Here is a 24945-nt window from a genome sequence, read left to right on the forward strand (position 1 = left end):
TGTCTGAGTTTGCGTCAGGAGAGACCTGACCGTGTGGATGCGTAGATCATGTGGAATAGATGTGTATAGGTTTTTCACATCTAATGAAACCAATAGGGCAGAGGTAGGAATCTGTTTATGATCAGCTAGAGTTTTAAGAAATGAACCAGTGTCGAGCAGGAATGACGGACTTTTTTGTATTAGTGGTGTGATGATTTTTTCAACAAAGATAGAAAGTGGGGAAAATAACGAGTCTGTTGAAGCTACAATAGGACGACCAGGGGGTTCCGTGAGGTTCTTGTGTATCTTGGGCAGGACGTAGAACACAGGAGTAATAGGGTTAAGTTTTGGTAAGGTATTCACCTGTTTTGTCATCAATAGTCCCTGCTTTTAAGTGTCGATCAATGGTGTTACGTATCAGATCCCTAAACTCAGAGGTGGGGTCCCGGGACAGCTGATTGTAAGTTGTGGTGTCACTTAGTTGGCGCCCTGTCCATGATGACGATGGCTCATCTTCTTTTTCATAAAATGTGGAGGAAACTAACTCTATCCTGGCTCGTACCTGCATATCCAGTGATTTCCTAAGGGTACCTCCGGGTGAAAAGAGAGGACGGAATTTGGAGAAAGACCATCGCCATCTGACAAATCTGGAACTTGATTGTACAACCCTGACCGAGTATCTTAAATCACAAAGGATCCCGAGGGGTCTCAGGGTACCACTCAGACCCACCCTGTTCTCCGATCTACCTGAATATAATAATAAATTTGAACAAATCCTCAACAAATGCTCCTTTGACCTAATGGTACTGACCGTAGATTTTCTACACAAAGCTATATCATCCACGAAGGAGCTCATCACCAGCACAGAAGCACAGCTTATTTCCTCTTTGAAACCTGACGAGTGGACCAATCTAAGAACCAAAATCCAATCTAACATTGACCAGCACAAGAGAGATACCGAGTCCAGGAAAAGGGCTAAATTCCAAAGAAACGCAGATGACTACGAGGCAAATAGGGTATATCGTTGGCAGGAGAGATACCAACCGGGCAGTAATCCACCCCGGTTCACCCATCTATCTGCGGACGCATCTTCCTCCGGCTCAGAGCCGGAAAGGAGGGACCACTTCACAAATTCCTCTCATTTTTTAGGTTAACAACGAAGATTCCTACCACGAAGCAAACGAGGAGGGGCGGCCAACATCGGAGACAACACAGACTTCAGCAGAGTGACCAGGTCCCAGACGCGTCCCACCTGGTGGTAAATATCTCTTCTTAGACTTTAAGCATGGCCCAACTGTCAGTTCTGCAAAAGGGACTCTCATTTTTGTCCAACAATGAGGTACAACCCCTTCAAGTTGGGCATGGATTTACAGCGTTTTTACCGCTCCCTTAGACTTAAGGTCCATTTTAACCAAACTTCTTCCCCCTCTAACATGATACTATCAGTCCCGACATCCAGTGCCAATGTAGCTATTACTGCCAAAAGTCTGGGTCTCTATACCAAAAGCATATACAGACCCCCCCACGGCTCTCATGCCCTTGAAACTTTTATAGGCTTTGTTGACACAGCCTTTAGAGAGTTACGATCTAAAGTGGACAGGGGGAAATTACATTACGAACCCAACCTGTCCGCTTTGGATCAACAAGCCCTACGCAGCCTTAGGGATGATCATGATCTAATCATCAAACCGGCGGACAAGGGAGGAGCCATCGTCATCATGGACAGGGCCCAATATACTAGAGAGATTGAGCGCCAACTAAGTGACACCACAACTTACCATCAGCTGTCCCGGGACCCCACCTCTGAGTTTAGGGATCTGATACGTAACACCATTGATCGACACTTAGAAGCAGGGACTATTGATGACAAAACAGGTGAATACCTTACCAAAACTAACCCTATTACTCCTGTGTTCTACGTCCTGTCCCTCACGGAACCCCCTGGTCGTACTATTGTAGCTTCAACAGACTCGTTATTTTCCCCACTTTCTATCTTTGTTGAAAAAATCATCACACCACTAATACAAAAAAGTCCGTCATTCCTGCTCGACACTGGTTCATTTCTTAAAACTCTAGCTGATCATAAACAGATTCCTACCTCTGCCCTATTGGTTTCATTAGATGTGAAAAACCTATACACATCTATTCCACATGATCTACGCATCCACACGGTCAGGTCTCTCCTGACGCAAGCTCAGACAGACCCACGGATTATTGATTTAGTGATGGACCTACTATCCATCATACTTCATAAGAACTATTTTCTTTTCCAAGATAGGTATTTTTTACAAACGAATGGGCTCTAATGTGGCACCGCCCTATGCTAACTGCTATATGGCGGCATTTGAGAATCACATTGTCTATGCCCATCCCCTCTTCCAGACACACTCGATTATCTGGAAGAGGTTCATTGATGACATCTTTTGTATTTGGGATGGCCCTTTGGCCACCCTTGAATCTTTCTTTGCCGACCTCAACTCTGCATGGCCCGACCTAAGCTTCACGATCACATATGATCAACACCAGATAAGCTTCCTTGACACACTAGTCATCAAGGATGACAATGGCTTACTCACTACGGACTTGTACTCCAAGCCTACTGATCGGAACGGCCTACTACACTACACCAGTAACCATCCAGTACACATCAAGAACTCCATACCTAAGTCACAATTCAAGAGGGTGGAACGTATCGTATTGGATCCCACTACCCGTCAACATAGACTCCAAGAAATGAACCAGAAGTTCATAAATAGAGGCTATCCTTCTTCTTTTCTTCAGCCCTCCCGTGATTCTTCTCAAACGCATAATGACAACTCTGGCCCGATTCCCTTTGTCCATACGTTCCACCCTTTTGCCTATATACTTCATAAAACAATCCGTAGACACTGGGGCATTTTACGCACCGGTTATCCATCTATTACCGGCTTCCAAAAATCATTCATGCCCTGCTTCAAATGAGCCCCTAACTTTAGAGACTCACTTGTCAGAGCGGACATTGGCACCAATAAATCCAGATCTACACAACGTTTTCTCCAACACCCCAAAACAGGAACCTTCCCTTGCCTTCAGTGTAGGCAATGCAACAATGTCACAAAAGGGAATCTGATTTATCACCCTCACACCGGCAGGAAATTTAATATCAATGGATATTTCACTTGTGACAGCTCTTTTGTCATCTACCTAATCAAATATCCATGTGGGCTTCTTTACGTAGGCGAAACCACACAACCTATCCGGGATAGGATATCCAAGCACAAATCGACCATCAGGTGCAAAAACCTACTTTTGCCCATCCCTCACCATTTCATTACCTCAGGTCACAGTTTCTCCCAGTTAAAGTTTCAGGTCCTGTAACAAGTTACACCACTACGCCGCGGTGGAGACAGGATCCGCCTCCTCAAGCAGAGGGAGGCCTTTTGGATCCACACATTAGACTGCCTCACTCCCAGGGGATTAAATAGGGAGTACGACCTGCTGTCTTTTAACTAATTATCCGTTTCTCATTGACACATTGTATATGAGACTTATCTGAGATTGATTATCCGGCATGCACTTTATATAATGTTCTCTAGCTCATAGAACTTTAATATGTACTACAGAAAATAGTCCATGTGTCCATGACGTTTTTTACTGTATATGAGACCTATCTGAGATTGGTTATCCGGCATGCACTTTGTATAATGTTCTCTAGCTCATAGAACTTCAATATGTACTACAGAAAATATTCCATGTGTCCATGCCGTTTTTTGTTTTTTTTGTCTTTATGTACAACTATATCTGTGACCTGACTTTTGTCTCTTCTATTGCAGAATCTCCCTATGTTGTGGTCCTCTCCTACCTCTCCTCTAAGGCCTAACCTCACCATCATACCTTTAAGGAGTTCCTCTCGTTTCACTAAGCTTTGCGCATTGCCCTGGAACGCAAGCTTTCCATCGTGGAACGCACACGTGTCCCGTTACCGCCACTTCCGGTCGCGTCATTCCGGCAAGTCCGGGCATGCGCAGTCCGGCCACATAGAGCCCACACGATGGTTGGACAGCCAATCATCTTTAGCCCTACTTAATTACCCTCTTCCGCACTGGGAATCACAACAAAAAGCGGTGGACGCCGCGTTGTGATGTCTGAGCCCCCACGTGCTACATAGCAGGTAACTTCACTTATGACTCTATCGTGCCCCTCTCCACTTAGTGGATATACCTAAGTCACTCATCCTATATACCGTCTTACCTTCAGGCAGCCCAACTGGGACCCTATTCTTCCCCATACTCATCCGCAGAATCAACCGGTATGTGTACACCCTTTACCCACCACTGCCATGGATAGAGTTCCCCCTCCCACGATTTAACTCCGTATGTTTTCTCCTTGTCTTCCCCTCTTCCCTTTTCCCCTGGCCTCCCATTTAAGGTACTATACAAAATATTCTGTTCCTGAGCAACCTTACTTAATATCAGTGGTATTTTACTGATTAGTAACTTTGCACACTCTCCTTTTTGTGTAAAAATTGTTTTGCTATTTTTTCTGTTCTTTCTTTGATAATTTCTCTAAATGTGGTATTCCATCTATATTTTGATACTGTTATTGTCTTATCTTCTACAGTCAACTGAAGAAGGTCATTATGACCGAAACGTTTTGTGTTATTTCTGTGTGCAAATTATGTTCCACAATAAATTTTCACTAACAAAGGACATTTGAGTGCCGAGGTTATTTGAACTATTTTAACATTTTACAACCTTATCTGGCCATGTGGTGTGTGACACATCATCAGACACATCCTGTTTCATTTATGAAGGAGGGACCCTGAAAGTCACAAAGCCTATTTTTATAGGGCCAGCAGTTGGCCCTCACTATACTTAGAGAGCCATCAACCGGCTATGCTTTGTTGTTCCCATTACTAAAGAGTGGGTCTCCTATACTGTTATTGCGTATGCAGTGAGTGGCAGGGCTGCCCAAAATTTGGACGCACCCCAATACTCCTTTGAAAATTTGCACGCACCCCAATACCCCTTTGAAGAGACTTGGAGGAGGGCCTCCTGAAAACAATGTTCCCATTATTAGGAAGTGGGTCTCCCATTGTGTTTGCCTATGCAGTGAATGCAAGGGTTGCCAAAAATTTGGAGGCACTCCAATGTCCCTTGGAAGAGACGTGAAGGAGGGCCTCATAAAAAAATGTTCCTATTAGAAAGGAGCAGGTCTCCTATACTTGTAATGCCCATGCACTAAGTGTATGGGCTGACAAACATTTACCCCTGAGGAGTATACATGAACATACTGTATAAGAATTTTTTCATATGGGCATCATAAACCACCTTTAAAAAAATTATGTGGGTGTTGCATCATGGACCACGGGCACTCTGGTTATATGGTGGTGGAGGATGAGGAGAAGGAGGAGGACAAGAGCAAATAGCCACAATCAGGAAGTGTATACCCATGTCTGGGTGTGAAAAGGTGCATGGGAATAGACCTCCCAAAAAAGACACTGGATTTGAGTTTGTTACGCTGCTATCATTCGGTGGTGTTGAGAAGTCTGGCCCAATCAAGCCCTTGTTCATTTTTATAAGAGTCAGCCTGTCAGCATTTTCAGTTGACAGGCGGATGCGCTTATCAGTTATAATTCCACCAGCGGCACTAAAAACCCGCTCTGATAAAACTCTAGTGGCAGGGCAGGCCAGAAGCTCCAAGCTTGGATACCCAATAATTATAAGGGACAGAGGATTCACGGAGGACGTTGGTACGGTCGGCCAGGTACTCCCTCAGTATCTTCCCAAATTTTGCACTCCTTGTGAGACCACCCCATGCCTCAGGGCTGAGAAAACTCTCCCAGAACTTTGAAATAGAGAGAGGGGTCGCTCACTGTGCTGTTTTGGTGCTCTGAAGAAAAGAAGTATTCCAATTGTAAAAAGAACTTCGGCACTCCAGTAATATTGATGTAAAATGACTTTATTGCAGAAAATGATCCCTTGATTGAAAAACCACAAATTATATCTTATATCAACGTTTCGACCTGTTTGGTCTTTTTCAAGATATGTTCTAAGTAACAAAGTAAAAAACAATATGTCGCAATTTTGACAAAATATAATTGTTTATACAATATTATATTGGAGACACAATCAATGCCCAGAATAATCATAACCAAGTAACAATAGCTATCCCATATACATTGGCATAACAGGTATGACAGTTGTGCAGGTAGTACCATCTATAGCGCATGAAACTAGCTCCTCCTCCTCTTCCACATTGTCACCCGATCCACGTTGGGATGAGATGAGACTGGGCTGTGTGTAATCACCCTGTATGGTTCCTTGCTCCATCTCATAGTGCTTCGCCTTCAATACATTTTCTTTGATTGTGAGCAGAGAGCGTTTCAGAAGACAGAGAAGCGGGATGGTGACGCTAATTATGGCGTCATCGCCGCTCACCATCTTGGTGGAGTCTTCAAAGTTTTGGAGGATGGTACATATGTCTGACATCCATGTCCACTCCTGAGGTCTTATGTGTGGAGTCTGAACTGGATACCGATGGCCTTGTTGATGCTGGTACTCAACAACTGCCCTCTTCTGCTCACAAATCCTTCCCAACATCTGCAGTGTAGAGTTCCAACGCGTGGGGACATCACACACCAGTCGTTGAGCCGGAAGCTGCAAACGCTGCTGAAGCTCTTCAAGGGCGGCGGAAGCTGTAGCTGACTTTCTAAAATGGGCACACAGGCTTCGTACTTTGACAAGCAGATCCGGCAGCTCCGAGTATGTTTTGAGAAACTTCTAGACCCCGAGGTTAAGCACATGGGCCAGGCATGATACATGTGTGAGCTCGCCTTGCCTCAGAGCCGCCAACAGGTTCCGGCCATTGTCACACACAACCATGCCTGGCTGTAGTTTCAGCTGTGTCAGCCACAGATCTGCCTGCTCTTTCAGAGCTGTCCACAACTCTTCAGCATTGTGCGGTTTGTCACCTAAGCATATTAACTTCAGCACAGCCTGTTGACGCTTGGCCGAGGCAGTGCTGCAGTGCTTCCAGCTTGTGACTGATGTGGTCATTTCGGAGATGGAGGCTGAAAAGGAGGAGGAGGATGAGGTGCAGGAGCTGTAGACTGTGGGGGCAACCCTGATTGACCTAGGGCCCACAATACTCGGCATCGGGAGGATGTGTTCCGTCCCAAGGTCCGACTGGGTCCCGGCTTCCACTATGTTAACCCAGTGTGCCGTCAGCGAGATGTACCGTCCCTGCCCACAAGCACTTGTCCATCTGTCCGTGGTTAGGTGGACTTCCCCAGTAACTGCATTGTTGAGGGCACGGCTAATGTTGTGGGACACTTGCTTATGTGATGCGGGGACAGCACACCGGGAGAAATAGTGGCGGCTGGGGGCCGAGTACCGAGGGACGGCCACCACCATCAGGTGCGGAAAGCTTCCGTTGCAACGAACCTAAAAGGCAACATTTCGAGCGCAAGCAGTCGCGAAATGTGGGAATTTATTAATGTGGCCTGTGGGGCGTTGGCTGTGTACAGTACAGACCAAAAGTTTGGACACACCTTCTCATTTAAAGATTTTTCTGTATTTTCATGACTATGAAAATTGTACATTCACACTGAAGGCATCAAAACTATGAATTAACACATGTGGAATTATATACTTAACAAAAAAGTGTGAAACAACTGAAAATATGTCTTATATATTCTTATATATTCTATGTTCTCCAAAGTAGCCACCTTTTGCTTTGATGACTGCTTTGCACACTCTTGGCATTCTCTTGATGAGCTTCAAGAGGTAGTCACCGGAAATGGTTTTCACTTCACAGGTGTGCCCTGTCAGGTTGAAATAAGTGGGATTTCTTGCCTTACAAATGGGGTTGGGACCATCTGTTGTGTTGTGCAGAAGTCTGGTGGATAAACAGCTGATAGTCCTACTGAATAGACTGTTAGCTGCTTTTTTCTTGCCATAATACAAATTCTAAGTAAAGAAAAACGAGTGGCCATCATTACTTTAAGAAATGAAGGTCATTCAGTCCGAAAAATTGGGAAAACTTTGAAAGTGTCCCCAAGTGCAGTTGCTAAAACCATCAAGCGCTACAAAGAAACTGGCTCACATGAGGACCGCCCCAGGAAAGGAAGACCAAGAGTCACCTCTGCTTCTGAGGATAAGTGTATCCGAGTCACCAGCAGGCCTTCTTGGTAAAATAGCTGCTAGGAAACCACTGCTAAGGACAGGCAACACGCACAAGAGACTTGTTTGGGCGGCTAAAGAACACAAGGAATGGACATTAGACCAGTGCAAATCTGTGCTTTGGTCTGATGAGTCCAAATTTGAGATCTTTGGTTCCAACCACCGTGTCTTTGTGCGGATGGACTCTACATGCCTGGTTCCCACCATGAAGTATGGAGGAGGAGGTGTGATGGTGTGGGGGTGCTTTGCTGGTGACACTGTTGGGGATTTATTCAAAATTGAAGGCATACTGAACATCTGTGGGATCATTTAAAGAGGGCTGTCCATGCTCTGCGACCATCAAACTTAACTGAACTGGAATTGTTTTGTAAAGAGGAATGGTCAAAAATACCTTCATCCAGGATCCAGGAAATCATTAAAAGCTACAGGAAGCGACTGGAGGCTGTTATTTTTGCAAAAGGAGGATCTACTAAATATTAATGTCACTTTTCTGGTGAGGTGCCCATACTTATGCACCTGTCAAATTTAGTTTGAATGCAGATTGCTCATTTTCTGTTAGTACAATAAACCTCATTTCAAGGCTGAAACATTACTGTGTCCAACAGTTATTACATAGATCAAACTGAAATAGCTGTTGCAAAAACACCAATTTTTATAAAACATTAAGCTTAAGATTAATAGGGGTGCCCAAACTGTTTCATATAACTGTATGTGATCCGTGTGACGGACAAACCACAGTTTTAAATAGCTGGCCTCTAGGTAACTATTTTTAACACCAAACTGGTGTCAATAACTTCGCTGACACACTGCAACAAAATTTTAATGAAGGCCAGAAATGGCAGAATTTCCAGCGCAATTATATGTGATCCATGTGATGGACAAACCACAGTTTTAAATAGCTGGATTTTTAGCTCTGTAATATGGAAAGGACCTGGCTGTATTTTGCAGTGCCAACAAGCAAATGTTTCAGAAAAACAGTGTTTTCTGGATAATCAGGATTAAGATAAAAAAAAATTATTCCTGGCCCTTGATACCTGGGGCTATTTCTACAAATATCTGTAAAAGCACCAGCAGACAGAACTGGAATGGACCCTCTTGCTAATTGCACTGCAGTCTGCTATATACCCTGCCTGCCTGCCTAGCACTGATATCTATGCAGCTAGATTAGTCCTCACAAGGACTGTTAGTTGAGATGGATATGTAGAAAATCTTGTAGAATATCTACACTAGCTAATAACCAAGCAAATCTCTCCCTATCTCAGCAGCAGCTCTCCCTACTCTGCCTTATTCTGGAGTAGACTGTGACGAGCATGGCGGTGCCAGGTCTGATATAGACCTGATGATGCTGTGCGGCCAGCCTATCACTGTAATGCCCACAACCAACATGGCTGCGGCATTACAGTGAGTGGCAGGCAATCCCTGCATGTTAATTGGCTCTCTAAAGAGCGTCAAACATGCAGGGAGGGGACCCAAGCTCCCGCCGAGCATCTCCGGAAATACTTGGCGAGCATCTCGAGCAGTGAGATACTCGGGCGAGCAGCAGCGAGCATGCTCGCTCATCACTACACATGGACCAAAAATGGATGACAAATGGTCCATTTTTATGTCTACGAAAAAAAAATGCTCTGACGACTAGCTGACACATCTCCTTTCACAGTCCTAGACTGGTAAAACATCTCATGCACTCCATTAACAGGGAGCTGAGTATAAGATGAGTCCTAGCTGGTGTTTTGTTAAAATCCACATGCATGACATTTATGGTAGAATTGAGGCTCATCTGTGTCAACTGGCGGGACCAGGAGTGATTGTAGAGGAAACTGTAAAAAATCAAGAAAATCAAAACAATATCTGTCCACCAGCTTATTTCATACAAAAGATTAAAATCTTACAGTGAACCTGTCAGCAGATTCATGGTGTCCCAACCACAAGTAGCATGAATCGGACACTGGCTGCATTATTGCAACCATGAAAGTTTTACTCTCAAACTTTGCCGGGGATGAGGTGACTGGTTGCATAGACATGTCTCCGCCAGCTTATGTATGGATAGAGAGACGCATCTTAGTCTAGCTAGGCGGGTGGGAAGAAGGCAGCAGAGACGTGTATCTCTGTAACAAGTCACCCCATCATACAACTATTTTTTCACTAAACGCTGCAGCATTTTAGAGTGAAATAAATACGTCTGTAGTGAGGGAGCCGATGTGTGATTCATGCTGCCCATGTGCTACACACCTGTCCCAGGTCTCCGTTTCCTTCTTCTGGATCCGCTTCTCTCTGCTGTGCTCCCCTTCTGGATTTGCTTTTTGCCTGGAGTGGATCAATGACATCATCTCGCTAGGCCTATTTAAGGCCAATTTAGACACAGACTTGTGTCGTGGGATTGAGACTGTAGTCCTATCTTACGTGTGCTTCACCATCTGTGCTTGAGTTTGCATTCATCCCTGTTGGGTTCCCCTTCATGTGTCCTGCTGATCCTGAGATTTCTGTGTCTCAAGTCCTTGCTGCCCACTTGCCTTCCTGCTTATTGCAACGATGTCCGGGGTCCATGTGCCCACCCATACATAAGGCTTAGAGCAGGGATGTCAAACTGAAACACACAGAGGGACAAAATTAAAAACTTGGAGAAAGTTGCAGGCCAACTAGTATACAGTATAATGGGTCCCACAAAGTCCCCCATACTGAATAATGGGTACCACATAGTCCTCCATACAGAATATTGGACCCCACATAGTCCTCTATACAGTATAATGGACCCCACATAGTCTTCTATACAGAATAATGGGTCCAACATAGTCCCCCATACAGAATAATGGGCCCCACATAGTCCTACATACAGAATAATGGGTCCCACATAGTCCTCCAAATTGAATAATGGGCCCTACATAGTCGTCAGTACGGAATAATAGGCCCCACATAGTCCTCCATATAGAATAATGGGCCCCACATAGTCCTCCATATAGAAAACTGGGCCCCACATAGTCCTCCATACAGTATAATAGGCCCCTCATAGTCCTCCATAAAGAATAATGGACCCTACATAGTCCTCCATACAGTATAATGGGCCTCACATAGTCCTCCATACAGTATAATAGGCCCCTCATAGTCCTCCATAAAGAATAATGGACCCCACATAGTCCTCCATACAGTATAATGGACGCCACATAGTCCTCCATACAGTATAATGGACCCCACATAGTCCTCTATATAGAATAATGGGTCCCACATAGTCCTCCATACAGTATAATGGGCCCCACAGTCCTTCATACAGTATAATGGGCCCCACAGTCCTCCATACAGTATTATGGGCACCACGTAGTCCTCCATACAGTATAATGGACCCCACATAGTCCTCCATACAGAATAATGGGCCTCACATAGTCCTCTATACAGAATAATGGGTCCCACATAGTCCTCCATACAGTATAATGGGCCCCACAGTACTTCATACAGTATAATGGGCCTCACATAGTCCTCCATACAGTATTATGGGCACCACGTAGTCCTCCATACAGAATAATGGCCCCACATAGGGGTGGTGGTTGGATAAAACGACCCTGCTGGTGAGATTTAGCCCACGGGCCCGAGTTTGACACGTATGGCTTAGAGGATCCACCTCACCTGGTGGGCCTCAACACTGTGGTTCTTGCAGCATGAATCAAGTGACAGATTCCCTTTAAAGAGAACCTATCGTTAGGTCAGAAGTGGTCAGTTTTTGCTTTTATCTTATTCTTGCTGCTCCCCTGAGTATTTAATTTTTTTTTTAATTTACAGTATGGCCTTTTTTCTTCTTTGTGCAAATTTTTATAGTCTTTACCAAAGGGGCGTTCTTCTCAAGGTAACAATTTAGAGCAGTCTACCACGCCCCCAAGGAACGCTGCAAGCAACATCCCCTTATAAAGCCTCCAAAAACTGGTACTGAATAAAAAGGAGTATATGTCTGGAACTGATTGGCTGGCTGATTTTAATAAATATTAAATAGTGGGGGGGAGGGAGAAGCGGGAATAAAATGAGGGCAAATGCTGGCCACGTTTTTGACCTGCTGACAGGTTCCCTTTAAGTAAGTAACTTTTTTTTTTTCTAGCAGAATGCTTTAGTGCAGCCTTCAGAGGTTGGCAAACTGCATAAACGTCTTTTCAGTGTTACATTAACCAATATTTCTATTTCCCATGTAGATTTTTTTTACATTACAAATATCCACAAACTGCAAACAATCTATAATGGATAGGCAAACTCCTGTTATGTGGCGGTGCTCGTTTCTGGAGGCAGACTTTGTAATAATGCCGTTGTGTGATTTTCATTTTAATAATAATGCTTTTTGATTATATACCGGAGACCAAAAAAAAATGCATGACCTGTTGAGCTGCTTTTCAAAAGCATTGAACTCATAAATATGTATGGGAGTTTACAATAACTATATATTAGAAAGCTCTCTCTTTTTCTAGTTAGTGTGTCTGTGAGCAGTGCTAATGTCGGCTCAATCTGCCCTGAGACACGGCATTCTCATAATGTGTCCCGGTAAAATACCTTGAGAATCCTTTTTCACAGTTATTTTGATAAGTGGCAAAAAAGGCACCCTACAGATTCTGTGATAATATGATTTATTTTTCAAAGGACACCTCTAGGATATGAAGTGCTAGGAAGAAAAAAAATCTGCAAAAAGTGCTTGGTCCTGGATAAAGATTAATTCTCATAATATATTAAAAAAGCAAAAACCCAAACAGCAAGTAAAAAAACAAACAAAACAAAACAAAACCAGATAGACTGAAGGGTACGAGTTGCAGCGTAATTGTTTTTTCTTCCCGGCTACTTAATTAAATTAGCACGGATTTGCTGTAAAGCTCACACATTTATTTTAGGGACATAAAAAATTAATTTTATTTTATTTTAATTTTACTCACATATATAGCGCCATTAATTCCACAGCGCTTTACAGACATCACCATCTCTGTCCCCATTGGAGCTCACAATCTAAATTCCCTATCAGTTTGTGTTTGGAGTGTGGGAGGAAACCAACCGGAGAACCTGGAGGAAACCCACACAAACACGGGGAGAACATACAAACTCCTTGCCGATGTTGTCCTTGGTGGGATTTGATCCCAGGACCCCATCACTGCAAGGCTGCAGTTCTAACCACTGAGCCACCGTGCGCATATTATGGTAAAAAAAAATGGACTGTAAAATTCACTCTGTCTGACTGCATGAAAGCAACCTAAGGGGATAACCTTGTATCACTAGATGAAGGAAAACACCGATCCGCCAAATGCAGTTGGTTTAAAAAAACAAAAACAAACTAAATGAGCTTTACTCACCCTCCCCGGGTCCGGTGCAGAGTCTTAGTCACTACTCCCAGTGTCTATTATTGTCTGCAGTACTGACGTCATGTCGACAGCCCTGCAACCAATCGGTGAGCTCAGCAACTCTGCTTGAGTTGACCGCACAATTATCTAAGCCGCTGTGCTCACTCACTGATTGGTTGCAGCGGTGTTGACTGGATGTCATTGCTGCAGAAAATGACATCAGAGGCAGCGGCGGAGACTCCGTGCTGGACCAGGGGAAGGTATGTATTGCCCAATTAGTTTTTTTTTTTCTACAAACACATGGTACCTGAGGGACACGGGTTTTCCAAAACTGGAAAACCTCTTTAATCCAACTAATACAGACCTAAATCTCAATGTGAAAATACAATGGAAAGGGCATGTTTTGGGGAGAACTCCCACAAAAAGAAGCCCCATTTAGGGCATACAGCATACCAGATCGCTGAGAGTGCGATACTCAGCACCCCCCACAGATCAACTGTTCCCGATATCGGTGGCAATCGAATATGATCAGTTGTGGAGCTCCGTGAAATGTATAGTGGCCATGGCCGGGTACTGCACATCTGCCCCTATTTGAATGACGGGGAGTAGATCTTCAGTATCCTGCTGCGGCCACTATACAGTTGATGGAGCTGTGCTGTTCCACTTCGCAACCAAGCACATCCGACCGGCACTGGGAACAGCTGATCGGTGGAGATCCTGGGTGTCGCAACCTCACCGATCTGGTATTGATGACTTCTCCTAAGGATAGGTAATCCATATTAAAGTACCAGACAGCCCCATTAAGATTGGGGTTTGATCATTAAGCTTCCTGTTTCATAGCAGGGGGAGATGTTCAGATTCATTCACATCCCAGGTATTTCAATGTTGATTAATCCAGTGGGTGGTCCTATGTTGGATTAATCCAGTGGGTGGTCCTATGTAGGATTAATCCAGTGGGAGGTCGAATGTAGGATTGATCCAGTGGGAGGTCCAATGTAGGAATAATCCAGTGGGAGGTCGAATGTACGTTAATCCATTGGGAGGTCCAATGTAGGATTAATCCAGTGGGAGGTCCAATGTAGGATTGATCCAGTGGAAGGTCCAATGTAGGAATAATCCAGTGGGAGGTTGAATGTACGTTAATCCATTGGGAGGTCCAATGTAGGATTAATTCAGTGGGAGGTCCAATGTAGCATTGATCCAGTGGGAGGTCCAATGTAGGATTAATCCAGTGGGAGGTGTAATGTAGGAATAATCCAGTGGGAGGTCAAATGTACGATAATCCATTGGGAGGTCCAATGTAGGATTAATCCAGTGGTAGGTCCAATGTAGGATTAATCCAGTGGGAGGTCCAATGTATGATTAATCCAATGGAGGTCCAATGTAGGATTAATCCAGTGGGAGGTCCAATGTAGGATTAATCCAGTGGGAGGTCCAATGTAGGATTAATCCAGTGGGAGGTCCAATGTAGGATAAATCCAGTGGGGGATCCTATGTAGGATAAATCCAGTGGGGGATCCTATGTAGGATAAATCCAGTGGGGGATCCTATGTAGGATAACTCCAGTGGGTGATCCTATGTAGGTTGCCTTTTGTGCATGCCTATGCATATGTAGATGGCTGTCAGTCACTAACTAGGACCGCCCCCTGGACTCCTAAGCATTGTAAGTGCAGGAATGTAAATCAAAAAAATTACAAGTTCTACTGAATATTTTCCCACTCCATTCCTCCTATTTTATTACATGCAGCGCACAGATAGGGTTACCTGTGGTAAACCCTTATAAAGGAGCCCTGTAAATAAAGCTTTTTATTCAGGATTTGTTGCTAAATCTAGAAGTAAATGTTCAAAGAAAAATAATTAGCTGCCTTTTTATCATTTGCGGGGTTTTTTAAGTCGCTTTTCTTTTTTTTGTCTCATGCTATTCAGTGATGCTCATGGTTCATCAAATTTGCACAAAAATGAAAAATGCTCTTTAGTTTGTCTTTCACCTTTTTTGGGCCATCCCTGCTTAAAACGCACATCTCCAGACCCTGGTTCTGGGCACGCCGGATGATCAAGCTATAACCGTACTGCCCTTTGTTGTGTTCATACACATGTTCTTGGTCCTTTCTTCTTGCATCACATACCTGATCTCTGACCATGCCTCGCTATCTGTTTTTCAGGTGTTCTCTATAATGACCCCAGATCTTTAGCTCACCGAGCCGTTCTAACCCAACGCCCTGGCTGGGCAATTCTTATGAGTGGAAATGTTTTTCAGTTCACTGGTGGCTTAAGTTAGCAATTTGTCATAGTTCTGCTTGAACGGGACGGTGGACTGCGCTATTTGTTGTTACATCCATCAGGCTGTCATTTCATATTAACCTTTTTAGTGTCCCGTTGCTTGATAACTGTCTAATAAAATGATTACCGAGTTCAGAATTCATCCCGGAATGGGGATTTTGACTTATGGTCCTAATTTATTGGATTTACTTTATTTGTGGCAGAAATGTAAAGTTTTTTTTATTTTTTTATTCATTTACTTAGTAATATTAAAGTTTATCTACAAGATATCAAGTTTTAGAAATCTAAACGGATGTATTCTTACTTTTCAGCACTGCGGTCCTAGGTTAGCTATAACATTGGCATGGAGTCTGTATGTTTGCCCGGATTTGATGCAGTTTTATGAGTGTAATATGGGTGGAAATCTGTGTTGAATCATAGGGAGCCTTTAGTCCTTCTTAATAGGGGTTTTTTCCCACCATAGTAATTTCTATGGCGACCAGGAAAAGCAGAGATCAGCCCTGTCCCCGAAACCGATGTCACTTTCGGGGACAGGGCTGGTCTCTGCTTTTCTTGCTGGCCGGGTTATCAGAGCCAGAGAGGGAGCGCACTGTCACTGTATGGTTATCTCCTTATAATGCACACTGACAGTGTGCTTTCTTCCAGGCTCATTACTTCTCACCAGAGCACTCGTGCACGTGACCCATCAGATATCTGTAGATATCCATCACCAGCCCCAGTAACATCGGCATGAAGTTTGTATGTTTACCCGCTTTTGATGCAGTTTTATGAGTGTAATATGGGTGGAAATCTGTGTGGAATCAGAGGGAGCCGTTCTTGTTAATAGTGGGGTTTTCCCACCATAGCAATTTCTATTCTGTCCATGGGCTCTGCCATAAGTATCTGAGAGATGCTGGTCTCACACTTATCTCCAAAATTGGTGTAGATGGTTTCTTCCTTAGCGACCATAAATCTGAATAACGAAAGCCATGCACACTTGTTCTGCTTATGTGGAGACCCTTGATATGAAGGTTACAGACACATAAATGTTTAAATTGGTGATCCAAAACGAATGCTGATTTAATCCTAAATATCTAGCTATTTAATGTAATAATTTAATTGGTTTTCTAATATACTTTAATTGAAAATTCTCTACCGTTCCCTCCAAGTACTTTTTTTAACCAATTTCCTGTTCGATGACATTTCGTTTGCGAATACCCAGTGTATTCTGGGATATTCAAATGAGACATCATCATGGGGGGAGAGGCTGCAGTCACTTCCACACTGTCTCCACCCTGAAAGGAAGGGTCATCGGTGATGTCCGTTTCAAGAGGTGGTCTTGTCCCTGCTCTACTGAGCATGCATCACTAGTCAATTCCGATAAATTCTCAGAAGGATCTTGTAACTGTGTAATATTATTAACGCACAGTGACAGTGCACTCCCTCTCTGGCTCTGATAACTTGGCGAGCAGGAAAAGCAGAGATCAGACCCATCCCCGAATCCGACGTCACTTTCATAGATAGGGCTGGTCTCTGCTTTTCCTGCTGGCCAGGTTATCAGAGCCAGAGAGGGAGCGCACTGTCACTGTGTGGTTATCGCCTTATAATGCGCACTGATAATGCCCTCTCTTCCAGACTTATTACTTATCACCAGAGCACTCGTGCACGCAACTTGGCAGACATCTGTAGATATTCATCACCAGCCCCGCTTTCCTCCCGATGCGGAAGTAAGTGAAGCTGTTTTTCCCCCTTTTAAACAACCCCCTCAATTTCCCATTCCACAGGATAGATGATAAATATTTATTTGCTGGGAATCTGGTTGTTTAGACTGAGAAGAGAATGCGGTGGTCAAGTTTTCTTGTGAATGGAGCTGTAGTGAGCTTGTGCAACCACCACTCCTATTGACCTTGAATTGAGCATGCTCATTTGACCCTCTGTTCTCGTGAACTATGGGGATCCCAACAGTGATCACACCTATCGTATATTTACTTTTTAACGTATTTTTTCTATTGTACCTGGATACTAGTGTAATTTTGATGTTTTGCGTTATATTATTAGATTGTACCAGTCAATTTCTAACTATTCCTTTCACTTGGACGAAGAAATCTCCCTTTTTATCCTTCCAACTAATTTGCCAGCTATCGCAGCAGGCTTTATGCTTTTAGCGTGAGACCATCTTGTCTAATTATTTTAGCCTAGAATCAGAATCTCCATAATGATCCGACTATAGGTTGTGTGCATAATTGAGAGAACCTTAGTCCTTTTATTGGAGCAGATTGCCACCGAGGCACATGAATCCTGAAAGTCACAAGAGCACGCCTAGAAAATGAGGCTCTTCTCTATAAAACATTATGCCATAAATCATTGTGAAATTCCCACCCCAATAAATCTTCCGCAATGAAAACCTTTTGATACTCATTCGTTATTAATGACAAGGAGGACTTAATTCTGTTGGCAAACAGTGGTGTTCCAATTTTACACATAGCATTTAACAGTCTAATGAGAGATGAATTTATATGTGCCGGCTCTGGTTTACTCTCGCCGGAAAGTTAAAGCTGTGGGTTCCTCCGACTGTGCACATACCTTATGTGTTCCTGATGAATATTAATACCTGTGAACAGTTTGACATCTTAAGTTTGTCATTGTTAAAAGGGAAAGACGAACTTGCAAAGGTGGAGTTTACCATTTTTCTCATCAAGAAACACTTCTAATGAAGGTATTTGCATAAAGTTAATGCGCGATTTAAGCGCGGACAGTCCTAATTTTAACATCTTCATATTTCCTTTTAAATGTAAAGGCGCCAATTGAATTTAATTAGCGCTGTCGTTTTTTTATTTTTTTTATTTTACATACATAGAAATTTTCTTCTACTTTCTCACTGCTTTAAAAAGCAAAGCTCGGGGAAAAAAAAAAAAGTGGCCCAGGTGCCGTCGTGAACATTGCTTTAGCGCAAAAATCAAAAAAGCATACGCAGTAAATTTACTGTAAGATGAATATAAAAGTTAAGTTGCTGAGTACAGAAGCAAAAAATGCTCAATATTAGGAATTCTTCGCCATGTGAAAATCTACTTTCTAATGCACAATAAGTGACTAATAAAACCGGAAGAAAGGGAGAGTAAGCTATTTTATATTTTTTTCATTTTTAAGACTAGAAATCGTTTTTATGTGTGGGTTTTTTTTTTTTTTTTCCGGGATGTTTACTACGGTTTACATAAATAATTGTAGGACCTGTTGCTTTCTTAAACAAGCACTTCCATCTTAATATATTGCAGTCATCATATTATATAGCACTGTGTACTGTATTTTTCGAATTATAAGACGTGCTTTTTTTCCCCAAAATTTTGGTGCGTCTTATAATCCGAATGTAGCTTACCACCTGCGGTGGTGCGGGATCCCAGGATTGCTGCTGCAGGAAACTTCTGGCAGCGGTGGTAGGAGTGAAGCGATGCTGTGGGCCCAGGCTGGTAGGAGGGGGTGTTTGTGAAAACCTGGAGCCCCCGCACTTTCCATGCTTTTGGATGCGGTGGTCTTCAGGAAAATGACCGCCGTAGGTGGCGCATGTGCAGATTGAGATCTTGCCACCGAGATCTCGTCTCCCAAAATTTCGGCTGCCGAGATCTGAATTGCACATGTGGGAGCTCTGGGCTTTCACAAAATGTTGTCGGTGAATGCCCCGCACCGCCGAACACCACCTCCTACCAGCCTGGGCCTGCAGCATCGCCCCACTCCTACTTCCTCCCAACACCACCTCTTACCAGCCTGGGCCCGCAGCATCGCCCCACTCCTACCTCCGTCGAACACCACCTCCTATCAGACTGGGCCCGCAGCATCGCCCCACTCCTACCTCTGCCAAACACCACCTCCTACCAGCCTGGGCCCGCAGCATGAGCATCGCCCCACTCCTGCCTCCGCTGAACATCACCTCCTACCAGCCTGGGCCTGCAGCATCGCCCCACTCCTACCACCGCCGAACACCACCTCCTACCAGCCTGGGTCCGCAGCATCGCCCCACTCATACCTCCGCTGAACACCACCTCCTACCGGCCTGGGCCCGCAACATCGCCCCACTTCTACCACCGCCGAACACCACCTCCTACCAGCCTGGGCCCGTAGCATCGCCCCACTCCTACTACTGCCGAGCACCACCTCCTACCAGCCTGGGTCCGCAGCATCACCCCACTCCTACCTCCGCTGAACACCACCTCCTACTGGCCTGGGCAAGCTACATCGCCCCACTCCTACCTCCGCCAAACACCACCTCCTACCGGTCTGAGCACGCAGCATCGCCCCACTCCTACCACCGCTGAACACCACCTCCTACCAGCCTGGGCCCGCAGCATCGCTCCACTCCTTCCTCCTCTGAACACCACCTCTTACCAGCCTTGGGCCTGTAGCATCGCCCCACTTCTACCTCTGCTGAACACCACCTCCTACCAGCCTGGGCCCACAGCATCGCCCCACTCCTACCTCTGCCGAACACCACCTCCTACCGGCCTGGGGCCCGCAGCATCGCCCCACTCCTACCTCCGCCGAACACCACCTCCTACCAGCCTGGGGTCCGCAGCATCTCCTGCCGCCTCCACCGCCAGCTTCCTGCAGCAGTGACTTTGCCACCTGGGACCCCGCTCCACTGCCGCTGCCCCCCATGTAAGCTATTGTAAAAGTAGATCATAAAATGTACCACCATTTTATTAAAACAATGCTTTGCCATTTTCCTCCCCAAAATTTAGGGTGCGTCTTTTAATCCGTTGCGCCTTATAATCTGCAAAATAACAGTACTTACAATTACTTATTTCAGCAGCAGAAGGGAAGGAAGGGAGACACATGATCATTACTAGAGGGTAGGCGGAGCCCCACAGGATAGTTCACCTCAGATTTATAAAAAGTGCCGACCGGCCCCTCCAGCTTAGGCTCCTCCTACTCCCATGATTCTCCAGTCTAAAATTTGAGGTCGCAGAGGATAGTCGCTGCCTTTGCAGCTCCTCAGAAGATTTTTTTATTTTTTTATCCCGGAGACCTGGACCCCCTGTGGTCTAGAGGTCTCAGGGGGTCTCAGCGCTGCTGGGACCCCCACCCCTCCCCTGGCGGATCTGCGTACCCCCTAAGGCGGTCCCCGCAGAACCCTGCCGGCCCCGGGGGATACAGGGTGCTTCCTGGCGGAGACGCAAACCGCGCCTGTGGGGTCCCTGCGCGCTCCGCCGTGGGGGAAGCTAAGGGCCACGGCGCCACACATCCCTGGGGGTCCCTGTGGCGCTCAGCTGGGTAAGTGCTCAGTATGTATGAGTCCTTCAGCGGCTGCTGCGGCAGCCGCCGTTACTTTAATCAATGCGGTGACTGCTGTTTTTTTCTTTTTATCCGCAGGTGGAATCCCTGCAGTGAGGTGTCAGACGAGCGGGAGTGGAGGATGGAGAAGCCGCGCGCTTTTTTGAAATGCGGCGGGGGGCGTGGCCTCGCGTCCCCTCGGCTGCCTGTCTTTCGCGGGCAGGAAGCGCTCTAAGCGCGCGCCGGAGCGGTTCCCGCCCCTTCCTCTTCCGGCTTCTTCATGCGCGGTGGGCACCTCTCTGCAACCCTGTTAAGGTAGTCAGACTGTGCTGTACCTGCCGCTGTTACCTCTCAGCTGAGGTATTTCTGGGGCTCGCACACCTCTTTTAAAAAAGCAGAGGTTGTCCGCAGTCTGCAGCATTAACCCCTCGAAGGCAGTTAACCCTTAAACCTTGCAGCTGGGGTAGCTTTCTCTCCTAGAGGAGCTGTAACCCTTCTGCGCTTGGTTTCCCCTGGGAAGAACAGGCTGTGGTACGGGATCACTCTGTCCTAGTTACTGACCACACCTTTAAGGGGTTATTCGGCCTTTCAAATTTCTGTGTGAGGGCATGTCGGATCAGGGTCCAGAAGGCGCGGACCGCCTCCCAGGTCCGCTTCAGGATCTGTCTCGCGTATCTGACACGCAGGAGTCCTCGACGGCGTCAAGTTTAACGCTGGTCGGGGGGCTCAGTGATGTTAAAGTGGAGGCGCTCACTCGCTCCATTGATAGCCTGTCTGGCCTTCTAGGTCATTGGGTATCAGCTAAATCCAAACAGACTTCTCGTGGCAAGAAGCGCCACAGGCCGGTACTGTCCCCTCCGCACAGCGAGACTGAGGCCTCAGAAACTCCGACAAGCTCTGCTGGGAAGATCTCCGATTCTGACGAAGAGGATCGGCAGGGGCGCTCTGCTTCGCTTTTTGGCTGCGTGGATGCCTTTATTGTGGCTATGAGAGAGGCGTTACAGTTGCCTGATGAGGTATCGAGACGCCCTGGTAAGTCGACCCGGCTGTTTCAGGAGTCGCGTCGGACTCGGTCGACTCTGCCATCACTCGATGAGCTTAGCGAGGCGGTGGAGAAAGAACGCCTGTGTCCGGATAAGCGTTTTCAGGGGACACGGATTTTTGATGCTCTGTACCCCTGCTCCACGGAGACGGTCGCTAATTGGGTTGCCTCTCCTGAGGTGGACGTTCCTTTATCTCAGCTGAGCAAATCTTCTCTGCTTCCTGTTAAAGGGAAGGCGAGTCTGCAGGATCCGCTAGACAGAAAGACAGAGTTAGCGGCGAAATCCATCTACGAGGCCGCGGGTCATGGATTCCGAGCGTCTTTAGGAGCCATGTGTGCTGGTGAGGCGTCTCTGCGGTGGTTGGATCAGCTACGGACGGCGTGGCAAGATGGGACCCCGTTATCGGAGGTAGAAAGGCTCATCCAGTTGTTGGAAGAGGCGGCCCGATATGGCAGAGACGCAGTTCTGGATACTACTTCGGTTCTGTCCAGAGCGCAATTCTCGGCCGTCACAGTCAGAAGAGCGCTGTTGCTTAAGCAGTGGACTGGAGACGCTGTATCCAAGCAAGGTTTGCTGAGTCTGGCGTACAAGGGCGGTCAGCTTTTTGGTTCTGACCTCACGGAGCTGATTGCTAAGGCCAAAGCAAAGGATACGGCTTTGCCGCAGCGGAGAGCAGTGGCGTCTACGTCTGGCAAGTCTAGTGTCGGTGGTGGTCGGTCCTTTCGGCCCACGGGACGGTTCGGTCAGCCCTCTTGGGGATCGGGTCGTCCCTCGTCTTCTGGAAAGAAGACCTCTCAAAAATCCTGTACCCCCAGGAAACAGAATTTCCGTCAAGACAAACGGGAAACTGACAAAAAGCCCGCTAAGGCGGACTGACGCCAGGTGCTCACCCGAGGGTTCCCGGGTGGGGGGGTCGTCTACTCCAATTCGGGTCGACTTGGGCATTCCACGTATCGGACGCCTGGGTAACGCGGGTTATGTTGGCAGGCTATTTCATAGCGTTTCATTCTCGACCCCCAGACAGGTTTTGCCACTCTCGCATCCCGTCCGAGCCCAAGCTGGCAGCTGCACTGCTGCGGGAGGTCGATTCTCTTCTGCAGAACGGCGTAGTGGTTACGGTTCCACCGGAGGACCGGGGAAGGGGGTTTTACTCCAACCTCTTTGTGGTTCCCAAAAAGGAGGACAAGTTTCGCCCCATTCTGAATCTCAAAGAGTTGAATCTTCATGTCCGGACCCGGAAGATCTCTTCGCTCTGTTGTGGCGGCCCTGTCACAGTACGATTTTTTGGTGTCAATCGACATCCGCGACGCCTATTTGCATGTCCCCATTGGAAGGGCCCACCAGCGCTTCCTGCGTTTTGCCATAGGTCAGGCTCATTATCAGTTTGTGGCCCTGCCGTTCGGGTTGGCCTCGGCGCCCAGGGTTTTTACAAAAATTCTGGCGCCACTTATGGCGATTCTCCGAAGACAAGGGGTTACGATTCTTCCCTACCTGGACAACCTGTTGATAGTGTCATCCACAGCGGAGGAGGCGGTGACAGCTCGCGATCTATCCCTTCAGCACCTGGAAGACTTCGGGTGGCTGGTCAATTGGAAGAAGTCATCTCTGGAGCCGTCACAGTCAATCCTGTTCCTGGGAATGCATTTCGACACGGTACGGGCAGTGGTGTCCCTGCCTCCGGACAAACAAGCGAACCTTCGTCACCAGGTTCAAGCCATGAGGTCGACGACAGCAATGTCCCTTCGAAGGTGTATGCGCCTTCTGGGTCTGATGGTGGCGACAATGGAGGTGGTACCGTTTGCTCAATTTCATTCCAGGGGTCTCCAAGATCTCATTCTGACCCGTTGGGATCGATCGCCGGCTTCGCTGGATCGCAGTGTCATTATCTCCCGCAGGGTGCGAGAGTCTCTCGGATGGTGGTTACATCCGGAGGTGTTATCCCTGGGGAAATCTTTCCTCCTTCCACGGTGGTCGGTCATAACCACCGATGCCAGCTTGACGGGCTGGGGGGAGTTTGGAACGATCTCTGGATTCAGGGAGTCTGGTCGTCAGAAGAGTCTTCTCTGCCGATCAATATCCTGGAGTTGAGGGCGATTTTTCTCTGCCTCCGCCATTGGACGGTCCCTTTGAGCAGTCTGCCAGTCCGAGTTCAGACGGACAATGCGACAGCGGTCGCATATATCAACCATCAAGGCGGGACGAGGAGTTCCAGACTCATGATGGAGGTCTCTCGGATCATGTTATGGGCCGAGTCCAGGGTTCCAGTCATCTCCGCGATTCACATTCCAGGAGTGCGGAATATCACAGCGGATTTTCTCAGTCGCGAGCAAGTGGATCCGGGAGAATGGAGTCTTCATCCGGAAGTGTTTGCACTGCTGTGCTCCCGTTGGGGAACTCCCGAAGTGGATTTGATGGCATCCAGGCTGAACGCCAGGATTCCGATGTTCATGTCCAGGTACAAGGACCCGGAGGCCGTGGCAGTGGATGCTCTAGTAGCCCCGTGGGACCAGTTCGAGCTGATCTACTTATTTCCACCGGTATCTTTACTACCTCTGGTGATCAAACGGATCAAACTCGAGCGAATCTCGGCAATTTTGGTGGCGCCAGATTGGCCGAGGAGGGCGTGGTTTTCAACGCTGGTGTCGCTTCTGTCAGCACCTCCGTTTCCACTACCTCTTCGCCCGGACTTGTTAACCCAAGGACCCATTCGTCATCCGGGCCTGAAGTCTCTTCCTTTGACGGCGTGGCTCTTGAGACCGAAATCTTGACCCGTCAAGGGTTTTCAGCCGAGGTCATTGCCACTCTGCGAGCGGCCAGAGGGCCTGCTACGACTAGAGTTTATCACAAAACTTGGGAGGCCTTCTTTTCGTGGTGTTCTGGATCTTCAAGAAACCCGAGGGTTTTTTCCATTCCCAACTTATTGGCCTTCCTGCAATATGGATTGGA

General features: G+C 46.6%; 1 protein-coding gene across 2 annotated transcripts in view; it reads left to right on the forward strand.

Annotated features, from left to right (window-relative positions):
* The window catches only part of MGMT (O-6-methylguanine-DNA methyltransferase), a 508938-nt gene that overhangs the window by 42532 nt on the left and 441461 nt on the right, over nucleotides 1–24945 (forward strand). Inside the window, exon 3 of one of the 2 annotated variants that reach the window (XM_073685066.1) lies at nucleotides 17330–17421. The exons of the other annotated variant lie outside the window; for it this stretch is intronic. Within the exon in view, the coding sequence (XP_073541167.1) occupies nucleotides 17330–17421 (92 nt within the window). The remainder of the gene's footprint in view (nucleotides 1–17329; nucleotides 17422–24945) is intronic. 2 annotated transcript variants of the gene reach the window in all.

Source organism: Phyllobates terribilis, unplaced genomic scaffold (assembly GCF_046119375.1).
Source record: "Phyllobates terribilis strain yellow unplaced genomic scaffold, ASM4611937v1 Scaffold_5__5_contigs__length_657084704, whole genome shotgun sequence".
NCBI classification, from domain to species: Eukaryota; Metazoa; Chordata; class Amphibia; order Anura; family Dendrobatidae; genus Phyllobates; species Phyllobates terribilis.